Source organism: Haliotis asinina, chromosome 4 (genome assembly GCF_037392515.1).
Source record: "Haliotis asinina isolate JCU_RB_2024 chromosome 4, JCU_Hal_asi_v2, whole genome shotgun sequence".
In the NCBI taxonomy this organism is placed as follows: domain Eukaryota; kingdom Metazoa; phylum Mollusca; class Gastropoda; order Lepetellida; family Haliotidae; genus Haliotis; species Haliotis asinina.
Window position 1 is genome coordinate 30,302,101 of NC_090283.1, and position 23,734 is coordinate 30,325,834.

The 23,734-nt window shown below is 40.1% G+C and overlaps 3 protein-coding genes across 6 annotated transcripts in view; 2 read left to right on the forward strand and 1 right to left on the reverse strand.

The window, feature by feature from the left end:
• The window catches only part of LOC137281481 (filamin-C-like), a 53,398-nt gene extending 45,402 nt beyond the window's left edge, over positions 1-7,996 (forward strand). Inside the window, exons 15-22 of the mRNA XM_067812734.1 lie at positions 95-220; positions 519-665; positions 1,053-1,157; positions 1,839-2,258; positions 2,677-2,964; positions 3,828-3,980; positions 4,092-4,262; positions 4,804-7,996. Coding sequence (XP_067668835.1) covers positions 95-220; positions 519-665; positions 1,053-1,157; positions 1,839-2,258; positions 2,677-2,964; positions 3,828-3,980; positions 4,092-4,262; positions 4,804-5,045 — 1,652 coding nt within the window. The 3' untranslated portion in view covers positions 5,046-7,996. The remainder of the gene's footprint in view (positions 1-94; positions 221-518; positions 666-1,052; positions 1,158-1,838; positions 2,259-2,676; positions 2,965-3,827; positions 3,981-4,091; positions 4,263-4,803) is intronic.
• Positions 7,997-8,419: 423 nt separating this feature from the next.
• LOC137281484 (WD repeat-containing protein 73-like) lies at positions 8,420-22,733 on the reverse strand. 3 transcript variants are annotated; one of them, XM_067812738.1, is made up of 11 exons: positions 22,622-22,733; positions 19,744-19,842; positions 18,464-18,531; positions 17,935-18,023; positions 16,700-16,812; positions 16,044-16,111; positions 11,954-11,999; positions 11,119-11,231; positions 9,777-10,084; positions 9,052-9,088; positions 8,420-8,700 (listed from the first exon to the last, which is right to left on the reverse strand). In XM_067812738.1, the coding sequence occupies exons 2-11, from the start codon at positions 19,782-19,784 to the stop codon at positions 8,486-8,488; spliced, it is 1,098 nt and encodes a 365-aa protein (XP_067668839.1). In that variant the 5' UTR covers positions 19,785-19,842; positions 22,622-22,733; the 3' UTR covers positions 8,420-8,485. The 3 variants fall into 3 exon arrangements, with proteins under 3 accessions (XP_067668839.1, XP_067668840.1, XP_067668841.1); XM_067812739.1 differs by having other exon boundaries at positions 8,422-8,700; positions 22,570-22,715; XM_067812740.1 differs by lacking the exon at positions 22,622-22,733 and adding an exon at positions 21,656-22,596 and having other exon boundaries at positions 8,422-8,700.
• The window catches only part of LOC137281482 (fatty acid CoA ligase Acsl3-like), a 42,622-nt gene continuing 41,602 nt past the window's right edge, over positions 22,715-23,734 (forward strand). The window contains exon 1 of one of the 2 annotated variants that reach the window (XM_067812735.1): positions 22,715-22,817. The gene's annotated coding sequence lies outside the window, so the exon portion shown is untranslated. Of the gene's footprint in view, positions 22,822-23,734 lie in introns of both variants that reach the window. The other variant, XM_067812736.1, reaches the window with a different exon arrangement.

Below are 23,734 nucleotides of genomic sequence, written 5' to 3' on the forward strand. Positions count from 1 at the left end.
TGAGCGTCCTGTAATCTAGATTCCAAACGTTCCAGTCCAGTTAAAACTGCCACAAAACTACCATAGCTGATTAATTTCCGACATGTCACTTCAGGTCCCACCTACCCCATCAAGAGCATGATAGAACCCCAGCCAGACAACACTCTGAGGGTTCACTATACACCGGCTGAGAAAGGCAAACATCTCATCAATGTCAGGGTCGACGGCAAGGACATTGAAGGTCAGTCTGTACGAGCATTTCCCTGTAAAGCTCTTTTCCAAAATGACTTGATGGTTTTGTTGGTTACGAGATGCTAACAAATATTGACAATCCTTTCCATACAACGTTTTAAACTTAAACAGGAAACTTAAACAGCAAACCAGTGTATACCATAAACCGGTCAATTGCCTGTTCCCGTATTGAATTTATAAAGGGTAACGTGCAAAAACACAAAATGGACGTGTGTTACCACGTTTAATGGCAAGACAAAGTTCTGTGTAGTCTTGCATAATTATTTCAATCCGCAAATGGTTCACAGAAAGTCCATTCAAACCTATGGTGGTTGACCCCTTCCTTGTGCGTGTGTCCGGCGGATGGCGTCCTCTTGTTGACGACAGGGGAGTCATCCCACTGGTGGTCGATAAGGAGAAACAGCTTCCGTTTGATGCCTCCGAGGCTGGACCAGGTAACTCAAGACTAACGTTTTGTAAAACAAGTCGGCATAACCGACACTATTTTTTATTGTAATCTTAATTGTCACCTTCAGAAATCAACATTTCAACATAATCAAAATTTAGTTTTATAAAAATAAGATTTCGGGGAATTGCTAATATGTTATATTCGGATAAATATAACTAAGTAAATTTGGTCTGTGTAGACAGCAGCGTTTTGATAACATGCCATATCAATACACATACCAATACCAATACACTCGCTAATCCGGACGATATAACTCGTAACTGTATCGTCCGGATTACGTAGAGCTTCCCTCATTATGTTTTGGACTAACGGTATAATAATGAATACAGTTGTGAACTCATGCCTAGTCTATATCCAAATGTCTCACCCCCAGGGGAACTAACTGCTGAGGTCCGTGGACCGTCTGGGAAGATCCCTGTAGCCGTCGACCAGAGAAACGACGGCAGGAACACCGTTATCTTCACCCCCAGGGAGCAAGGTAGGCAATCTATACGGACTTCTGTAATCTTCAGAATTCTGTCGTGACTGATGCTTCATTACATCATCATAATAACCATATTTAACAAGCCCAGCGCGTCAACATCTCTGGTATCGGCCCGTGAAGATCTTCAGCAACCTATACTTGTCGTGTGAGGTGGGAAACTGGATCGGGTAATTCCACAGATGCATGTCATTGCATTCAGGTTGCGTAGATGCTCATTGCCACCATGCTAATAACCTGATTTTGTGGTCCAGACCCCGGTACTTGCAGACCACTTGCCATACATATTAATATGTGAGGTCCCTATTGTCTTTTAACCACATCCAAGTCCGCTTTTCTTCAAACTGACAAAGGCTGACACCAATGAAGTTCAACGGTCATGTTCCACACGATCGCCAATCTCTTAATTTCATCAACTGAAATTATTTGTTTTAATACATCTATACAGCTGGTTTCCATAATTCCAGAAAGCAGAAAGAAACACAGTAAAGTAATGCGCACACTCATCATAGACGCTCCCTCTTCATCCATCATTGTAACCCGGTCTGCATGTGTACAGTGTTCCAGAAGCCATGACCTTCTTTGAAACCTTACACTACAAAGACGACAGGTAGAAAGTTTCCTGTGTCCATGCTCCAGTGTAACAGCAGTTAGTCATTTGCCTGTGTTTCCTTGCAGGCAAGCATGACATCCATGTTCGATGGGGCGGCTTTCCTCTTCAGAGATCGCCTTACTTGGGCTACGCAACGTACCAACCAGATGAACCTGAGCCCTACCCGAACGTCCGGCTGGTGCAGGTACCCCTGAAACGTCCGGAACCAGTATCGCCCAAGTCGTCTGTCGCAGGCTCCACGAATGGCGACCCATATCGAGTGAGCATCCACGGGTCAGAGCCTACCATCTACCGACCCCCGTCACGACCTCCATCCGTGACTCCTATTGTTGAAACTATCAAATACTACCCACCCACGGAGACTATCCCCACTTCGCCCAAGCATCGGGGGCCGCTCAAGGTGGTCCTCAGTGGTCGAGGACTTAAAGAAGCCAGTGTGGACCAACCAGCTACATTCTACGTTGACGGCTCGAAGGCAGGGGATGGTGAGTGGCATTATCAGACAATGATGTTCAATTCATTTCTAGATTCGTGGGTTGGCTCTGAAATATTTCTTTTCCAACAATTGTAAAAAGGTTTACCAAAAACGCAATGGCGTCCCGCGGAGGTGCATCAAACATTATTACTACTTTCCCACTGGCTGCAAGGTCCAGGTTTGTTGAATACAAGTCGCCCTTTGTGAGACAGACGGGAGGAATTGGCCTAGTGCGTCATGAGTGCGTGTCATCCTACATCATACGTTGCTCAAGTCGTCAGACACTGGCTCATATTTCCTGGTCTCAGTTGCTCACAACAACAACAACAAACCATTTCCGGTTAGTTTTGGGCAACACTATTTTCTTTACAGCATACACTGCATACTGATGCATTACACTTTCAATAACACGAAGTTTTACCTTGCAGGTATTCCCGATGCAGACCTCACCAAGGCCAGTAACGGTAAGCGCGTCCCTGTCCACGTTGAGTCAGTCCGACCCAGGGTGTTCAAGTGCGACTACACACCAAGAGAGCCCGGGGCATACCTTCTGAAACTCAAGTGGAATGACCATCCGCTCAAGGGCTCACCATTCAGAGTGAATGTCAGGAGTCCACCTCAGCCCAAACGGGTAGCCCTCACCGGTGACTGGACAAGGGGTGGAATCCTGGGGAAGGATCTGGATCTTAGGATTGACCCTCGGGAAGCTGGTCCAGGTACGTCTGGCTATTACACTAGCACTACATGGATTCCTTCCCAGTTGGCTAAGTACGACTGTGTCTGGCCCTCAAAATTAATCTATCAGCCATTGTATGTATCTATGCATCAATTCAGTCTTTGCCATAAAGCTGTCGGTCCTAAGGACCCGGAACCTGTCCTGATCAGAATGTGTAGACCTTAAATTTAATATATCAATAATACATAGTTACTAAGGATGTGAAGGATGTCAGTGTCAGTCATTAGGACCTGCAGACAACAAAAACCATGGGTTCAAGTGGTTATCACTCGGCTTCGGGCTTAATGACCGACGTTAGTTTCATCAAATGGATGTTTACTAATGAGATAAGATTCACTATCTGATGTTGGTGTTAAGAGCAGACACTACATTATAAGTTATCCTGAAAAAAAACACAAACAGAATGTCGGCGCGTGTAAAGTCCTCTTGGTTGAAAGTTATCGTACTTATACAAGAACCATGTCAACGCACTTGTTAAGGTTGCAACGTTTGTGTCTGGAATAGTCACTCGTCAGTGGAACATAGATTCTCTTTCATGCAAAGCGAGGAACCAATCTTTATTGCAGAGATTGCCATAGACCTATGGTCTGCCATCTCCAGGTGCTAAACAAAATAATGGACATTTGGGAGGGAAGACCCATCAGTGTCACGAAGGGTGTCCCATACATGCTTGCTGCGCCGTGCAGCCGAACATAGAATGGACTCTACTCCGTTGTAACAGTTAAATGTGGCAGCGGAGTCCATGGTGATGAATGTCTTTCCTGAAACTCTGGTGATCATCATTTCATCACAGGTTTGCTACATATTGGTATGTACTTCATTATCCTGTGTTATTCTAAACAGGCGAGCTGACTGTCAAGTGCACAGGGCCACGCAAGGAGCCGGTCCCATGCAAGCTGATCGACAACTTTGACGGAACCAGGAGAGTAAAGGTGACACCTAGTACGACAGGAAGGCACATCGTAGAGATCAAGTACGACAATGAACATGTCATGGGTACGTAGGCTCATCTATGACACACACTCGTTGTATTTCCGAAATAGTCTGCATTTGTTTTTGTTTATGTGTTGATAACATCAGCTGATCGTGCCTTGTGTTCACCTACAGGCAGCCCCTATGCTATCGACATCCGAGCAAGCACCACGCTAGGGGATGTGAAGGTGTGGGGTCCTGGGCTGGAGGGTCCGGGTCTGATGACTGACTTCAGGTCCCACTTCTGGGTGGACACGACAGGAGCTGGAGCTGGCGAACTCAGAGTCCGAATCATGGGGCCCAAAGGTGGGTACAGTGTACAGTTGGAAGGCTTGATTCTGAGGATGACTGATTATCCAGGCCAGTGGTATTCCCAAAGTTGTCTTGTAATGTAAGAGTGAGCAGTGACAGACGTAGGCATGAGACCAGAGGAACGTGTCTGATGTTGACACGGCCAGTGTAGCTTTAGGACTATTTAACCCAAATCACACGCACATTACATCTTCGACTGGAAACATGGTGCAGGATGTGAATATTGCAAAACCTAGGTAGTTAGTACAATGTGTGGTTTGGATTTGTTATGATCCCGGGGGTGTAGCCTGGACTCACATATGATTGTTGCTGACAAGACTGGGCAAGCCCCCAATACCATATAAATATAAATCACCCTATACGGCTCATACGAACAAATTGGCTTGCTACGTGTCTGGGTGCATTACACCCAAACATTTTGTCCGAGTTTCAATAATGCCCTTTTAAAACTATCTCGTACAGCTGATGTATTACCAAAGCATTAGCAACCCAAACAATAATAGCCCTACAAATACACTCTGTCCTCCTTGAGCAGGTGCTTTCCATGTGAAGATGCGGAAGGCCAGCCAGAAGGACAAGCTGTATCAAGCCTTCTACAACCCAGTGGAGCCTGGAATCTACACCATCTACGTCCAGTGGTCCGGACATCACGTCTCGGGAAGCCCCTACACTGTCCTCCTGGCCAGGAATAAGGAGGAGTTATACAGGCTCCAGCGTGACGGAAGTGTGACAAGCAACTTCTCCAAGCCACCATCCCCAAGGGATGTGTTATACTGAACCCTGCCAAACCACACCATGCCCAATGAGAAATCTTTTGCTAGGAGAGCGCATACCACTGCTGCGGGCATATAACATCACATATGGTTCAAGACTATCTTTGTGCATGTACTTGGAAATGGGAAGATTGAAGCCCACTGAATGTGGGTTAAGCCTGTACTCATTCCTATGGTTGCATCAAGGGCATTTACCCCACTACTTGCCCACCTAAAGAAATGTGTGGGTTTGGAGAGTTCTCAAAGTGGTTGTTAATTAGCTCTGCCAAATACTAGCCCACCCTTAATCTTCTACAAATAATGCCTATACCTGAGGTTTACTCTAGTGAATAAATGAATTCTTATCTTTTTCACTGGTGGTACGGTAGGCAAGTGATTAAAGCTGTTGCTTGTCATGCCTAAGACCACTGTTCGTTCCCCCAGCAGTTGTTGTGCGTACCCACATGGGTACAAATGTCTCCGGGGTCTGCGTACCCACATGGGTACAAACGTCTCCGGGGTCTGCGTACCCACATGGGTACAAACGTCTCCGGGGTCTGCGTACCCACATGGGTACAAATGTCTCCGGGGTCTGCGTACCCACATGGGTACAAATGTCTCTGGGGCTGCGTACCCACATGGGTACAAACGTCTCTAGGGTCACGGGACAAATACTTGAGTCTGCAACCATGCGAACCTGTTTGGGACATCATCAATAGTATGTGCTATTTCTGATGACTTGTCTCCTTACACATGACCATGCTTCCTTCAGTGTTTTTTACGAGCACATTTGTTGCACAAACCACTGATATTATGATCTCAAGGGTATGGCTGAGCAGGTTTTTGGTAATTTTGTTAGGAGAGTTGTACGATTACGTGGGCAGATTTCCCCAAAGAAAACATGAAATCCTGCTCAACCTACCATCAAGCAAATCATAGACTCCCTGAACCAGACTCAACTCAAACGGAATATTTGCTTTCCAAAGTTATTTTTCCAAGACTATTTCTGCCAAAATCGACAGACAACTTATTTTGTGTGACTGAGAAAACTTACAGTCGATAGGTACTTTCTATCGTTTAACTTGGAATCTCAATTTGATTCACAGTACAGACAAACATGCCTTCCAGATCGAGACTGCTCCCTGGTGCTATTTATGTATATTTCACAAAGTGGAACCAGTTCGGTTATCTTTACATACCCTCTGTGTCAATGTTGTGTTTTTGCTAAGATTTTTTTATGATTATGTCAAATATTAGTTGTGATATGCAGTTATTGCAGCTGGATTTTTAATATGCAGCTGATATTTATGTATGACGGTTACTTAATCTGTGATCTGTTTTTAGCAGCTTCTCATGTACTCACATGACTGTTCCAGGGAGGCAATCGATCCTACACAACCAAGATATGCCTACCGAAATTTCATTTTCGTAACAGAAATACATCCAATGCATCAGTTCAGACCAAATGAACATCTTCATTTCGAAAACGTATTTAGCCAAATCAGTACCATCTTGTTTAAAATTACTGAGTACTGATGGGCAGCCTACAGTGCTGGCTCAACATTAAGAGTATTTGGGTTCAGCTCCAGAAAATGTGGTGATAAGATTTCTTTGTCCACACAAAACATTAACAAATGGTTGGCTTCCTCAAATTTGCTGATCAACCAATGACTCCTTGTATTTTATTCAACATTTACCTCTAAAGAGAATAAGATAAAATTATCATTTGATATTTGTACTTGGATTGTAAGCGAGGTTACAGCCCTGAAGCAGTTATGGCAAATAGACAGTCTATACTAGGAGCTGATGTATTTACTTACTTTCTTCAACATTAGGTTGGCAGAAATACTCACAAAACGCTGTTTCCTAATTTGATAATGGTTTGTCAGCAATGACCCTGTACCATTCGAGATGATATACTGAACATAGACATGACATGTACTGTTCCTAGTTGATATACTGAACATAGATATGGCATATACTTTGGCAGTTCCAATAGTCATTGTATGTTAACAGTACATGCATTTAGAGACTAGGGAAGGGAGAGCACTCTATATCCACGTGCTAATCTGCTGTACCATCCACTGAAGATTCCAAATGTAGGACTGTTGGGTACTTCTCATTCATTGTCTGTTCATACATCAGTTGAAACTTGTATGGAATACTCAGTTACATAAGCGTGGAAGACATTAAATGGTTAATGTAGGTCACATTCAAAAAGCTTCAGAGGTGGCACCCCAGCTGAATGAGAAAATACTCTTTTCAGCAGCAGCTGGATGTTACTTAAGTTACATGTTCATATTATAGTTGTCAGCCTCACAAACCTTGTTCTAACACTTTGTCTGTAAATGTAAAAGATTTAAATACTGAAGAATATTTAGATCACGGCATCAGGTTTTTCTTTCGCTGAGATTGGAATTGACAAATCTGGATCCTCTAGTAATTATATGTCAGGAAGCTGTGTCTGAACATCAGTATCTCCACGTGTCAGGTTGACAGGGTGGTTAAGGCATTAAACAGAGTGAGTGTGAATTCCTACATGAACCAAATGAGTGACTGTGCTACCTGTGACATCTAACATATAAGCAACACACATTCATATACATTTCCTCCCTGGTACTTGGACAGATAATTACATCTGCCATTTCTAAATTTCAAAAGTATGTATGCATTATTAACGCTCATGAATCATTAAGATAAGATTGAGATGTCACTACAGGACAGATACTCCCATTACCGACGTCAGCTCCATACTGTGCAGAAGGCAGCCAATATTCATTGGATGGAACACTTGGAGATACTTGGGCCCAGTGTTCGGAAGCCCTTCCTTGGTGTTGAGGTCTATATTGTTGAGTGGTGAGGTGTGCAATATATTACAGTTGGAACGTCAGTAGTAGATTAGCTGTCACAGATATAGCATATCATCAACATACTTAGCTATAATAAAATTATTTTGAAATAAACACTTATTTACAATTTGGTTAATTTTTTGCTTCAACTCTGGAACAACTATTAAAAAACCACAGGTACAATATCTGACTACTGATACCTACATCACTGGGACAATATCTGCCTACTGATCCCTACATTACTGGGACAAAATCTGCAGTCTGCCTACAGGCCCTTGCATCACTGTGATCACTACTAATCTCTCCCTACTCCCTATATCACTTCGGCAATGTCTGCAATATGCCTATTGATCTTTGCATCACTGGGACATCACTGGGACAATATCTGCCTACTGGTCCCTCCTACATCATTGGTACAATACCTGAATCCCTTCATCAGTGGGACAATATCTGCCTACTGATCACTACATCACTGGGACAAGGTCTTCCTAAATGATAACAGTCTGTTGACAACATAAGTTGTGAGAACAGATTGAAAACCAATCACCAAAGAAGAAAAAAACATAAGATTTATGTCTATAAAGATATATTTTTATCAAACATAAAAAATAATATTTCATAAAACTGGCTGAAAAATATGGAGACTGCCATCACTTGCAGCAGATAACATTGTTTCTTGTTTCCACTGGTACCACAGATGTTGGGATGTCAAGACGACCTGTGATTGGTCTTCTCTGTCAGCGATGTGGCCTTGGTGAACAAACACTGGTGTGACAAACTCTGTATCTCCCCACTTGCTTCGGTCATATATCTGTACACAACCATCAACACCTGGAATATAACAGCCAGCACTCATAGCATTAGTCATCAAGTGTAGGGTTGATACAACTAATGACCAAGGCCTCCATTCACGAAACTACTAAGTTTTAGGTACTAAGTACTAAAGAATTGGTGTTGAGGTTAACCTTGATAAAGGTTGCGTCATCAAAGAACTACGCAAAAAAAATTAGACATGAAATTAAGACATGACAAGCACAACAGTAACAGATGACATCTATGAGACAACTATCTATGAGATAACTATCTATGAGATAACTAGACAGGGTTATACTGTAAACACAGAGTCAGCAATATCACAGTACTTCCTGGGAGTAGGAGCAGTGAAATACATGTAATCTTTACCTGTGACTGCCACAATGTTTGAATTGGTCGGGCATATCTGTAAACAGAAGATGGAGAGGCTCACAAATAACAAATAGGGGCAATATACAGAGGAGATAGGGACAGTTTACACTGAACATAGATATGACATACAGAGACTTTGTTTAGTTTGTTGTTTAGCACCACACTCTGCATTATTCCAGCTATACGGCGGTGGTCTGTAAATAACCGAGAGTGGTCCAGACAATCCAGTGATCCACTGCATGAGTATCAATGTCCACATGTGTCAACCAAGTCAGAGAGCCTGATTTGATTAGCTGCCTCTTAGGACAATCATGGGTTACTGAAGACCAATTCTAACCCCCAACTTCAAGGGTCAATAAGCACAGGAGATAGGGATGATATAAGGCATGATATATTTAGAAGATAGAAATGAGATACACAGGAGATAAGGATGGTTTACACAGAAGATTGGGTTGATAAACACAGGAGATTAGGATGGTTTACACAGAAGTTAGGGATGATAAACACAAGAGATAAGGACGGTTTACATTGATAATAAGAATGATATACGCAGGAGATAAAGATGGTTTAAACTGAAGATAAGAATGATATTGTGGCCATCGTCTAAACTGGATCTGGATTACCAAACCAACATAACAGATGGTGTGACAAGACGGAAAGAGGCTTCCTACCACTCCCTTCAGTCCCCAGGAACATGACCAGCATTGTATTGTCTCACTTACACTGAGAGTTATCTCCCCTGGTTCAGCTTGCGGTAGTTTTGTCTGTACACTGTTCACACAATGCTTCAAGTTCCTGAAGTCCCGAACACGTATTACACCACTACTACACATCTGTAACACCACTGTCTGTGACTTGTCTCCACAAAGCGTCCACGTCTCCCTGCCGGGACAAGTGTCAGTCACCTGCTCCACAGTTATGTCACGTGATCGAGGGTCCAGAACGAACAATTCCCCGGACACCAGAGCCGAAGTCAACACACAGGGGTCGTGCAGAAGCATGTTTGAAATCTTAATGTCTTCCTGACAATCTGGAGAAGAATGACCCAACTTTTAATGTTAATGTGGCAAGTTCAACCCCAACTTCCAGTTGATCATGCCCAGATCTCTACAGATCATGACGATGCAAAGTGAACATCAAATGGTTCTTACATTCTTAATCTTGAATTCAAACAAAGAAACAACATTCCAGTCAGTTTTAACAATATTCCAGTCAGTTGGGGACACCAGAAAAGGGCTTCACACATTGTACCCATGTGGGGAATTGAACCTGGTCTTCAGCATGACGCTTTAACCACACAGCTACCCCACTGCTCCCACTCTTACAAGCAAATTAAGATAAGTAATGAAACATACATAAGTATCAGGCTGTATATTACAGGTTTTGTTAAAATACTAGGGTGTGATTATGGTTTTACACAGCTTTTAGCAAACATCCAGCAATATCATGGTAGGGGACATCAGAAGTGGGCTTCATAAATTGCTCTCATGTGGAGAATCGAGCCTTGGTCTTCAGCATGGTGAGCAGACGCTTGAACCCTAAGGCTACCCCACCGCCCTGTTAGAGTAGTAGCTTGTGTTTAGGTCAGAAGGCACATGTATGCCACCAAATAATTATCAGCAGAATTTGATGGGATACTGAAGAAGATATGTAACAAATAACAACATACGTCATATTTGGGATTTCACTTCCTCAGTAAAGTACAAATTCTAGTACTTTTTGGTTGAGTCCCATCCAGGATTCGAACCCGCATCCTCAGAGTCAGGCACCTAATTGCCAGCACACAAAGTCAGCCGCCTAACCCACTCAGCCACCACGACTTCCACAAAAATGAAAGTCGGGCAACTGGTAGTCTAGACTGCGTACTACGTGTACCCCTCTGCTAAGTGTGAATTGGCACGGCTCCCACGGCCGAAAGCATTGTGTAATCATATGTAACAAATAAGTAAAACAGTTCAGTTATCAAAAACAAATTCATGTTTAAGAAACTGGAAAATATCAGCAGAACTCATTTCCAAAAGAAAAGTACATAATTATAACATTGAAAGTGTGCTTGAAACCAACCTCGTGTGTCGGCCACTGTTTGTTGTGTATTGATGTCACCTACAGAGATGCTGGACAGATGGGAGCCAAACACCAGTCGGTGGGCATCCAAAACACACAACTGTGCCGAATGGCTGAAAAAGGGGAGTAAGTACTGTACATATCATTCACCACATACCAGACAAGTGGTGGGTGGCTGGACATGGGGAGATAATTACTATACATAATTCACCATAGATCACACAATGGGTTACACAAAACTAAAACAGAATCTGTAGTTTAGCAAGCACTTTTCCAAGGAAGTCTTCAGAGCTAACTGAATCATCTAACTGAAGTGATTGGGTAAGATTTTGTGTTTAAATGTACATACATCAAGTAATTAAAATGACCACATATTTGACATTTTAGCACTGCCTTTGTTTAAATGATGACTTACAGTGAATGTGACCACTTATAGTTCCAAGTGGTTGACATTTTGAGCTTGGATTTGTCTATTTAGTTACATGTACTCAGAAAAGGAGCTGTCTAAGGGCGTCATTTTTTATATTTTTACAGCTTCTTCGAGGCCAGACAATGCCAACATGTAATAGCTGTTGCATGCTTACTTAAATTGTCAAAAAATTGTTATTACAGAAGTCAAAAGTAAAATATTTGTACTTATCAGTACTTATCTCCCCTTGTTTTGCCATCCATGTGGGGAGACAACACACTGTATATATTACACTGGTCCATAAAAAAGTAACAATTAACAATTTATTAAAAGATGTTGGCCTCCTATGAGCCTTCAATCTTCCTTAGTGTTCAGCTCACACAACCCCTAACTTAGCATAAGGATTTCCAGTCTAGTCAACCTCACCATGTCCAGTTCTTGTTGCACAAAACACCTATTTTCTCAATCACATCTGAAACAGAAAATAACCAAAAGCTATCTCAGAGTAACAAATGCCAGGTGAGACTACATGTTCTGGGTTTGAGTGTGTAGATACAGCTCATACATCAGGCGATATTTGTGGTGATTTCATCAGCGACCATATAATAGAGGGACGGCCCTCAAGCCAATGCGCGAAACCATCCGCGCTACGGCTTGTACTGTGCAGCCTATCCGGAAACTTCGAGGAACGTGTGTTCACCTCAGTCATAGATTTTGCGTGTTTTCATAACAAAGGTAAGATTTAGTTTTTCTCATTTATTCTCATGTACATACATATATTTGTAAGAGTGCATCTGAGGTTTTTAGCGGTGCTAAAGCGTATACACGTCTTTGTATTTGATGAATGCTGTCATGTGTGATCGTTGGTCTGTGAGGACAATGGCGGTGGTGCAAAATCAGCGAAAGTCCCGATACTAACAGCTACTAATTTTCAATACCAATCCTTAGTTACCGGGATGTAATAAAAGCGGATTAGATAAAGTTTGGTTTAGTGGTATTTATAAATCTGTGGAGGATGTATAATTCCTTATTTTGACTCCTGCAATACGACGAAATGTGAATGTTTTCTGAAATATTTACTCCACAACACTTGATTTCCGCATGCTTTCACAATAACAGCTTACTACTAGCATTTTTAAAATAAGTATGTGAACATTTACGGCGAATTCCTCTTTTGCTTGGTACTAAATCTATATGGCTATGATCGGTAGTTTATTTTTTATGATTTTTTACGTAAACCCGCATTTGCATCATGTACTGCACATTTCAGATACCATGTAACAGACGACACAACATTAATTTTGCTTGTTAATATGACCCGAATATATGTTTAATCCATTCTTCAAAAGTCTCATGCACTTATGGGTTGTAAATAATTGTACATATTTCCATTTTTGTTCATTATGATGATGATTATGATTATGGTGATGATTATGATTGTAGCAAATATCCTTATTTTTCATGAAATAGTATATTTTTCTGTTTTGATCATTTTTCTTCTTAATGAAGTTTAATTATGATTTAAAGTACCTTATTCAACTTTATACTTATATCATTACACCAATCATAGCATAAACTTATTATTTTGTCTTGTAGATGCCCAGGAAAAAGAAAGTTCAATGAACAGATCTTGATTGCAGGTAAGTAATAATGGAAGTAATATTCAAAATGGTGTCTCTGTTAACTAAGGGTGCACACCAAAGAAATCATTTCATTGGATGAAAAATTGTTGATAAAAAGTTGATAATTTGTAGTTATTGGTATTTATTTATTCTATAGGTGTTTGTATTATCCGTTATCTGCAGAAAAAAAGTTTGAAATATCAAAACGTTTGCATAGTCAAGAATTAATTTTGCTTCTTTTCTTATGTAAGGAAAGATACAGTGTTAATTAAGTGCAATATTCCCATCTTGAGAGTAAATAAACAGATCTTGTTTGAAAGGGCATTGACAACCAGCTATCATATAATTTCAACAAGTATTTAGAGCACTGAATTCATGTTTATTTTTCTTTAATATCAAAATTGTTCCTCTCCTTTTTTCAGTTCAATAGATGTACTGTGTGACAAACAGTGGAAGTCATTCTTCATTGACCTCACTGATGAACGCACAGACACCCCATGCCAGCAGGAACAGACAGATTATGATGGCTGTTCTGCCATTAATTCTGCGGTTTAGCAAAAACTGTGTGAAGATGTTAATAAGTCTGTGATGGCTGCTGACTTTTTCTATACAGGTGTGCATACTCTAAATAAAATCTCCCTGTATGCACATCTGATGATATATGATCCAAAGTACCTCTCGAGAGCTTGATAATGAGCTTCAATGGCAAAACCCATTGAACACATAGTGTAACTGTATTGTCACAATAACTATGAAATAAAGAAATTGACTGTCCAGATAACTTGGTTTTGTTTTCAACTATAAAATCGTTTGTGACATGGGAATCTCTACTGAGGGCTTTTACAGTTTGAATCAGATCATGACCAAGTATTGAACCTGACTGTGATGCATCCATCATAGGGTTGCAAATACACTATCTTTCAGGCATCCATCATTTGAACATCACTTGCAAGACGCAAGACCTTTGAACTGTGTTTTTCATCTTAAAGATATCCGTGGACGAAGTTGTGTACAGATTTGATATTTTTCATTTACAATATCATGTTTTAATATTATAAAAAATTAGTATATTCTTTATTGTTAGTCTCAATTTCAAACAGTTGACATTCATATTTGTTTTTAATGAAAGCTTGAAAGAATAAATAGTTGTATTTAGCAATACATATAAATTTATTGTTCTTTTATAAAACATATAACATAACATCACAATCACACCTGCACAGTCCCAGTCAGTTGCAATTCCGGTATTTTCGGAAAGGTATGTGACAAATTTTTCATGGTAAGTGTCATGATAAAATTAAAGTTATGAACCCTATGAAAATAATTAATTTCATTGGGTGGTGTGTTTGGGGGGATGCCTCACGACCTTTATATCATGACAAGTTTAAATTCTCAAGTCATTGCTTCATTCCCTCTTAATCTACTGTGAAAGAAACGGTCAAATGGTCACAAAAATCAACTATACGCGGTTACTGTATGTAAAGTTGTACACTGACGTTTGTGAAAATGGTCCTCGTGGCTTTAGTAGTCCTGAGTAGCTTTCCTTTGCAAAAAAAAACATATTATAATGTGCGTATGTCTCCGTACGGCTCCGAAAGCGTTATCACTGTCAGCCCCAAATTGGCATTCAAACAAACATTACTGTAACGTTCGTGGATAACGTGAAATCGTGTTTCGTTGGGACTTTAAGCTTCATAAAGTTACACAAATTAATATGAAATCAAAATCAGAGACTAATAGCGTCATTTAGTGAACCACCAACCAGTGGCAACGGATACTTAAAACAAAATCTAGAGGTTATGTGATGAAGTTCAGCGAACATCGGGGATATTGACAACAGTACTGTTACATGACTGGCCTAAAACGGCACGGATTTCGCGAACGATACACATTTTCAGCGATTTTGTCAGTTGACATGTGGGACAGTTGAAAAGTCTTGTGACATCTTGTGAGAGACAAGATAGAGATTACGATTATTGTAATCAGTTTATTGGAGCTGTTCATGTAATCTTTGACTGTCAGTCGCAACCGGTGAAATCCAGCTAAGGAATTAACTCTCGGTCCGGATATTACGCAATATTGTTTACGTGGTTACCAGAGTGTTCATTTGCGAATGTATGCGCATCTGCTGCGCATGTGTTCCGGTAACCGGAAGTTAGCAGCAGGGTGTCGATGTGTATCAGTTACATGCCAGACCGTAGCGCTGATGTTTAATGATGAACTGTTGGAGAGGGCCGTCCCTCTATTATATGGTCTCTGATTTCATATCTCTTGGGTTTTGGTTTCCAGGGTATCAAAATAACTGATGCAAACCTATCAGCAGTTATCTGCTCTGCAATAACAAGGGAAGATGATGGTAGTGTCAAAGCAAAGAAAAAGAGGCATCCACAGAGCATAAAACCATCTCATTATAGAAGTTCAGTGAGAAATTGAGATGCCAAGCTGATCGCAATCAGCGCAGCAGTCTTCTTTTGGAATAGACACTGGTCTTGATATTCCACAGTGTTTGTGGCTCCCATAACGAATCGAGACGTGGTTTTATTGAAGCAGACGAGGCTATGTTATTATTTACTACACGACACCAAGACACAATTTGATTGGCCATGCCACATCTAACTGGTTGAATAACTAAAACAAGCTCTATACACTTGAACCACGATGGATGTGGTTTTGAGTGACTGATTTGTACTGCTTGCTAATTAATCACTCAGTTGATATGATTTGGTTGAATTCAGCATATCCATTTGACAGGCTGACCGATTTGAGTCCGCCATTAGAGGTTGATAATTGAAACAGATGTAATATTCTCACTATCACCTGTTTACACAAATATATGAAACATGGTGTATTTGTTTGTTTGCATTTCATGTTCTTTCATTCTTATGTCAACTTACTTCCAACTTCTGATCCAAGCTGCCAGGTTTCTACAGAGTTGTCTCCCCTCACACAGGCCAACACTTTCCTGAAGAAACCCATAGTAATAAAAGCAAATACAAATTCAAGTAAAACAGCAAAGGATCAGGTTGACATTGTATGGTCTTTGAAACAATCAATTGAAATGGGTCTACACTGACTTTTACCCCAAAAACATATAGTAACAAAGCGATGACAAATCCCCTCACCCTACAAATTTGAAAGAAAAATTCATCTGCATTACTGAAGTCCAACTAGATAAAAGAATTTCTGTGTTATCTGTCTGTCAATATACAAAAGTAGTTATTAAGCTTTCAAAACAATAACGTGGAAATCGATACAACTAAAAATGCCAAAAAATTCAAAAACTGGAAAAAGACATATTGTAGGATGTGTGATATATTTACCAATTTTTGGTGAAAAATATAAATTCTTAAAAAACAAACAAACAAACACACAGTAGGATAGACAGACAAATAGATGACTACCTTTGTTCATATAATTAACAAACATTTTCAAAACCTTCATCAAATATTATGTCATTCGCATGATTTGTGGAAGATGTTCATTGCCACTGAGGCACTGACCATTATATATTTTGTTAATGCTACTTCTAGACACGTGGCTGCAGACTGACCTATAGTCTCGACCTGTGTCAACTGCCTGTCCCAGGTGATTTAGGGATATGATAGAGCTGTCTGTGAAGCCACCATTCACCAACTGGAAATCTCGGTCTTTCGTCAAACCATTCTGTGCATGAAGAAATGTTCAAAGTTAACTAATTTCAAGGAGCTCATACCCCATGGAGGGTCTGATCTGGATCAGCAGCCCACAGTAGCCAATGAGACCTAACTGAGGACCAGGTAGTCAGGTCTGGGGACCATACCAATTGCCTGTGATTGGGTCCTGATAATGTGGATCATTGCTCAGAACTTGAGCAAGATTTGATTTACTGCACCCAACACATTAATTTCTCTAGAACAATGCCCCTTTGATAACGGCTCACTGATAGTTACGTCACAGTAAGCAATCATGATTAAGCAGACGTATGTTTCCATGGTTACTTCTACTATTTCCCTCGGTAAATATGAAAAGATAGAGTAAGTTCGCACAACATCATATAAAACAAGAACGCTCAGGTTAACAAACTTTAAAAGAAATCTGTTGAATCCAAACTAATTAAATAGTCATACAAAATACATACTTGCACATCCTAATAAAGGTACGTTACACCTGATGTCATCTTCACTGCAAATATACCAAAACTACAACTGTCAGCACATCAACTCTCCACAATGCCAGGAGATAACACCTCTGCTCAATTCTCAACAGTTTCCGGAACACAAGCAGTTTTTCTGATATTTCTCTTCTACCAGTATATTCTTTTAACTACCGTGAATAATTGATTTTAATCCTCTGTGTAGACAAAACACCTTTAACATAGTGGAGCATGCAGCGGGAGAGGAAATGTCAGTTGTATCAAGGGAGGTAACCTGCTGAGGCGCAGATGTGTTCAGTCAAACATGGGCATCACAGCAAGAAGAAAACTGTCTGGGATCCATATTGCTCAAACTGAGGGTAATGTTCTTCTCATGGGTCAATTAGATACCCGTACTGGTATTCTTTACCTAACTGTTGAAAAACACTGTAGCTTTACATTGTTATTAATACTATACACATCAACTTACAGATACTTCATACATGACAACAAATTCATTAGTGTGAATGGTTGTATGTCTTCACATTGATCTTCATTAACAAAGTACACTGTCCCAGCAACATCAGCCACATATACAAGCTTAAGAGCCCCGCGTATCAGTCAGACATTGAACAGTCAGCTGGAGACTAATGACAACATGGGACTATACTCACAGCTATGTCTTCCTGCACACAGATCTGGGCAGGGAGAGACAACTCCAGTAGTTCATGTTTCTTTCTGTCTGATGTGGCCACAACTAAACCTGCAAAACAGTACGCTGAACATTATACAGATGAACACTATCTGCTTTACTGGCATTTTTAGCACGAAATTAGCATGTTAATGAAAACATCCATGATCCAATTTAGATCAAGTTGACACACAATCAGCCATGTCATGCAATGTAACCATGGCGACACAATCACCCAGCTCACACATAGTAGCCATGGTGACACAATCACTCAGATCACACAATTTAACAATTGTGAGACAACCACTCAGATCATACACTGTAACAATGGTGACACAATCAGCAAGGTCACATATTGTAACCATGGTGATACACAAACAGCCAGTACACATTGTAACCATGAAGACATACAAACCCCAGCATACTACTGACACAGACTTATGAGAACTCATAGAGGAGCTGACAAGCTAGGCTTTTTCTCTAGTTATTTTGCCCAATCACTAAAGACTTACGATCAGATGACAGCCAATCAGCAGCCTGGACTGGTTTCTGCAGGTCATACATATATAGGGTCTTATACCTGAAACAGCTCAAGATCATCAGAATCACACCAAAACAACTTTCAGCGAGACCACTAGCTGGACCTTACTGTTCTGCACAATGCACTACATACAGCTTTTTGACATTTAAATTACCTACGGCTTCTGAGCAAATATCCTCCATGACAATACTGTAACAATGAGATGAGCTTGATGTACAGTGCTGCTGTTATATGAGGCTGACATCTGAAGAATGGTAACAAGAAGACAGTCATCAATATCAACCGCAATGGCAGAATATCCTTCATGAATATGTCTACAAGTTATGATTATGCTAAGTGTGTATATAGAAAATGGAAGGAGACTAGTGAAAGGTCTTTAAAAGTTCTTCTCCTCAAAGGAGCACAGCCACCAATTTCAGTCTGTAAAACCTATGGCCATGGAAACGCTGAAATATTTTAATTAGAATTCAAAAATTACCGAAAGGCACCAGTACACCACTAGACCGAGCTATGTATCCAGTCAAAAGAGAACAGAGTTCTGCTCAAGAAAAGAGTACTACCACAATTTCATTTTATTTTCTGAATTTTTTTTGTTTTTTTCAACTGTTTCCCTTAATTGAATACTACAGTATTCCTGCACTTGATACGGAAAACATAACAAAATAATTACACATCCAACAAAATGTGCCTTTAAAACTAAAAATGACAAGCATATGTTAATGTGATAACATGATACCTTGAATCCCAAATGAATTGTCACTAATGTATAAATAATAAATACAATTACAAATATGCATGTTGGCATCATTTATAGTTATCCTCCAAGAATCAAATCAATTTCAGTTGAAAGACAAAATTTTGATTCCATGTACGTTGATGCAGGTTTTCAACACTCCTTGAACGTATCATCACAGTACTGAAGGCGATGAGTCATTATGTGATTAGGTGCTTGTCTCTTGGGCCTTAAGTCGTATTAGTTGTGGTCAGACAGATATCAAAACAAGTCAGGCATTTAAGAACTACCACCAATTTCAGCCATGGTCAAACTTGTTGCCATGGATACACAAACAATACTTTATTCAGAATTCCAAACCCAGCAAAAGGCTCCAGTGCACAACCAGATCTATCCATGTGCGTCATTTGGTGAAGAAATAATGAGCAGTTTGAAGTTCTGCTCCAGAAAAGATTAATGTGCATGGATGCAAACCGCGTTGCGGGGGATAAAAAGTAGCAACATCTCAGAATCCTTACTTTCTAATAGAGTCAAACAGCCAGTCATCTTCTAGTGCCATGGTGTAATTCAAGTCTTGAAGCTTCACCTTCTGTCACTGAAGCAGGGCGTTGTGGGATCTGTATCCAACAAGATACAAAAATGCAACATATATACTCAGGATTACAATTTCTCAGCGACGATGGTGTATTCATATTTATTGCAAAATGCATCATGTACATAAGGGTGCTCTAATTCTTTCCTCAGGTAAACCTCACCTGGATATGTCCACAAAATGTAGCTCAATGTTGCAAAGAAAAATAAATATTTGCCAGTCACATTCTCAAAAGTAGGTGAAAGGTAGGATGTCTAATATGTGCACAAAATTCAACTAAGAGAAAAAGGTTTTGTTCATTTCCAAACCAGAATGACAGCATGCTGAGCTTATGGCCATAAATACATGTCTTCTGCAAAGCATGGATACATCAGTGTTCATGCCAAAAGAACCTGGTGCATATACCAAAATACACACTTTGTATCGGAAAACTATATACAGAATTTACCCCTGTAAAACAAAAAAAACTATCAAAAACATTTCTGGTGAGGAAAGAATAGTCAGATAGTCAATTGTTTGCATTTGACGCTGCCATATTAGTTTAAACAGTTTTCAGCAATATCACTGAATGTCAGTTCCAGTGGTGATAATGATGCAGAAGCATGTACAATGTCAGTGGCCTCCTAAAGGTTTCATGTACAAAACTGCTGACACCCCCATCCCACCTAACTCCTCAGAACAAGGAGGACCCCCCATTAAAATCATCATCACCCCTTAACCCCACTTGCCATAAATTATCAACGGTCCCTAGTGAAGATTTATCGGAACATAAGCCCTGGAGATTAGCAGACGTTTGCCACTTTGGTGCACTACAAATCAGTCACTATGCTGAGACACAATGATGCCTTGATATATCTGAGGGGGCTGTGATGATGCAAAACATCAAGGGCATCAAAGTCAGGTTTTACTGCAGGCACTGCAGACAATTCATTCAGCACTACATCACCTCCAAGTTTGTAGACAACATCAAATATGAACATGCATGGAGATCACCTTCTAGTTTTGTAAATAACAACAAATATCAACCTCCAGTGTTAACATATCTTGGGTAGGTGTATGACACTGATCTTAACCAAGCCTCAGAATATTTGTATTTTCAAAGAGCATTAAGTTAGTTTTCACACTGCTTTTAGCAATATTCCAGCAATATCACAGCAGGGGAACACAAGAAAAAGGCTTCACACACTGTACCCATGTATGGAATCCAACCCATGTCATCAGCGTGATGAGCAAACACTTTAACCACTAGGCTACCCCACCGCCCCCTTTTCTAAGTGACTTCTGTTATAGGTCCTAATCTCTGATCACATATACTTGTGTGATAATAGCGAAAATTATCAACACTTTGATATTAATTGTAGCAAGATAGACTAAATTTCTAAATCATCTGTGCGCTCAAAGGATCATCCCAAATCAACAGGTCAACAAAATATCAACAATGTGCTTTGATAAGACGCATTGTGTGACCTTCTTACATAATCACAATAATCTGTGTGCATTACATCAGTGACTATGACATATCAAATACATGGCTTCTGATTACATCACACTTAGCATTTGGATTATGTCGGCTTTACTGTACAGGGTGTGACACCACAACTACACGAGCCATTGTGCACATATCGGGCCTTACGTATGATACACACAAATCATTACATGAGCAAGTGTGTCAGATGATTTATTTGAAATGAGTGAGAAGGGTTGTATTGCACTTGCTCTCCCTCAGGCGAGACAGATAAAAGCATATATAATGTATATTGTCTTTGTAGAGGCACAATATTCATACTGAAAGATGTGCTAGAGCTGGACAGATAAACTCAATTGTGACATTTACAAACCGTTGCTCCAAATAATGTGCTAAATGGTGGAATTGCAATTAATGATGACTACTGACTGCTTACAGTTTCATGCAAAATGATAAGAAGAAATCTCTGATCTATTGTTTCAAAGTTTACTCAACTTGAATAAAGCATGTATCAAACCATGTCATGGTTACAAATATGGTTTCAAGCTACACCCCTCGTCTCCTTTTTTCTCACTTCATTTTAACATAGCATGATACAGAACTTCCCATATTCACTTTTTTCTGATACGAAAGTATATGACTTCCTCATGTAAGGCTTATGAAAGTTACACACTAGAAAACTTGACAAACACACATGAAACTATGAACATATGAACTGAACTTCAGCTGCTCTATTTCCGTATTAAATATACCCCACTATTCTTCCTTTTCGCACACTAAAATTCCAAATAGCAAACAAACTCATTAGTACCCTATGGAACACTTGAAACAACTGCTGGTAAATTCTGCCCGTAACCCCAACCCGATCAAAAAGCAGACTTACAAACTGACATGCATATCTCACCCTATTTACACATTCAGTAAGCTAGAACACACATAAAATACAATCAATGAACTTATTTCAGCGTTGGAATATCACATTGGGACTCCGGGACTCAGAGGCACGGGCAAAACTCTTTCCCCAAGACATTTCCTTTGTGACGACTTGTCAAAATTTTACAGTACAGACTAATAACTTCTATCCACACTGGACCACAGTTCACGATATGTAATAGTAATGTAATACTCCAATGTTTCTTTGAACAGACAAAATATTCTACAAAACCTAGGAAATCGATCGCACACAACAATGACAATGTCATCATTACTCCTAGCAGTAGTAGCATCTTAACCATAACGAGATGAAAGTGAGATGTTCACTGTCCTCATTATGTTCACATAGGATACCTCAACGCCATACAGTATCTCATCACTAACAAGAAGTCCACGGTGCAATTACCAGTGTACATTTATTGATTTTGGCAACTAATTAGATGTAATCATTACGCCCACTTCGAACGGCGCATATACAACACGTGTTGCGCATGTCGGAGACTCCGGAAGCGGAAGTCAATGCCCTTGGCGTTGTGCCTCCCGATCTTGCGTACGGCGTGGTATCCGAGCAGACGAGACTTGTTTATACCAGTGATTTTACAGTAAGTGTAATTGTTTCCAAGTAACACATAGGAATGTGCTCGGGTATAAAGCTCTGACTTCTGACTACAGGTACATGTTGTATCGTGTTGATCGCCATTTGCTTGAAGGTCGACGTATGTCAGTTGCAAAAGCTGCAGTGTCAAACATTTCTAGACCATTAGCATTATAACGCAGTTGGTATTATAACGTTACTAAGATAAGGTGATGTAATAATGTGTCATGTACTCTGTAACAGTTCATTTTCAGATACAACAGACATATAAGCAAACAATTCATTTGTTCTGATACTTAACGGTTCACTGAAGTGTAAATTTTGGAATACAGTTAACAGCCATCAATATACCCTATAATCAACGAGATGTAGAAAGTACCCCCGACAATCGTTTGTGAACTCGTGCATCCATTAATAGTGTCGATTTATAGGCTCAATCAACTAGTATGTGCTAGTCCTAACGAAATGTTGAACAGAGTGTTTACGGACAAGGTATCTGTGAATATGATGAAGAAACCGTGGAATGTGTGGGCGTCTGACACGGATGCAGCATAAGTGTATAAATTTGCCAGGGGTTACCTCAGGACATGGGTTATCAGGGTACTCTGTGTTTCAGGATATGGGCCTGTTTCCAAAGACTGTATGGCATGAAAAGCAGTGCTTTAGTCAAAGGAATAAACAAAATATTCAGTGATGTTGATTAAAGATGCGTATTAACCAAAGGGTTGTAAAATTTTTTAAACTTAGGTGTCCTGCCATAAACATCAGTTGAAGATGGTAGTCAGTTGACATCTCAAACGACTTTCTCTGCATAAATGCTCATTGCAACTGGGGGAAGTCTCTTATTCTCACAAATTTCTCAAATTATGCCATCACAGAGATAAACTGTCATTAACATCTATGCACTCAAAATATCACCTTTGT

Bases quoted from the DNA above. Each gene is read 5' to 3' on its own strand.
- LOC137281484 (XM_067812738.1), bottom strand. From the start codon at position 19,784: ATGGCACTAGAAGATGACTGGCTGTTTGACTCTATTAGAAA. The intron at 18,024-18,463 runs GTAAGTCTTTAG...ACTGTTTTGCAG, and splicing joins TGATTGGCTGTCATCTGATC to GTTTAGTTGTGGCCACATCA. The intron at 11,232-11,953 runs GTGAGGTTGACT...CCCCTTTTTCAG, and splicing joins TGCAACAAGAACTGGACATG to CCATTCGGCACAGTTGTGTG.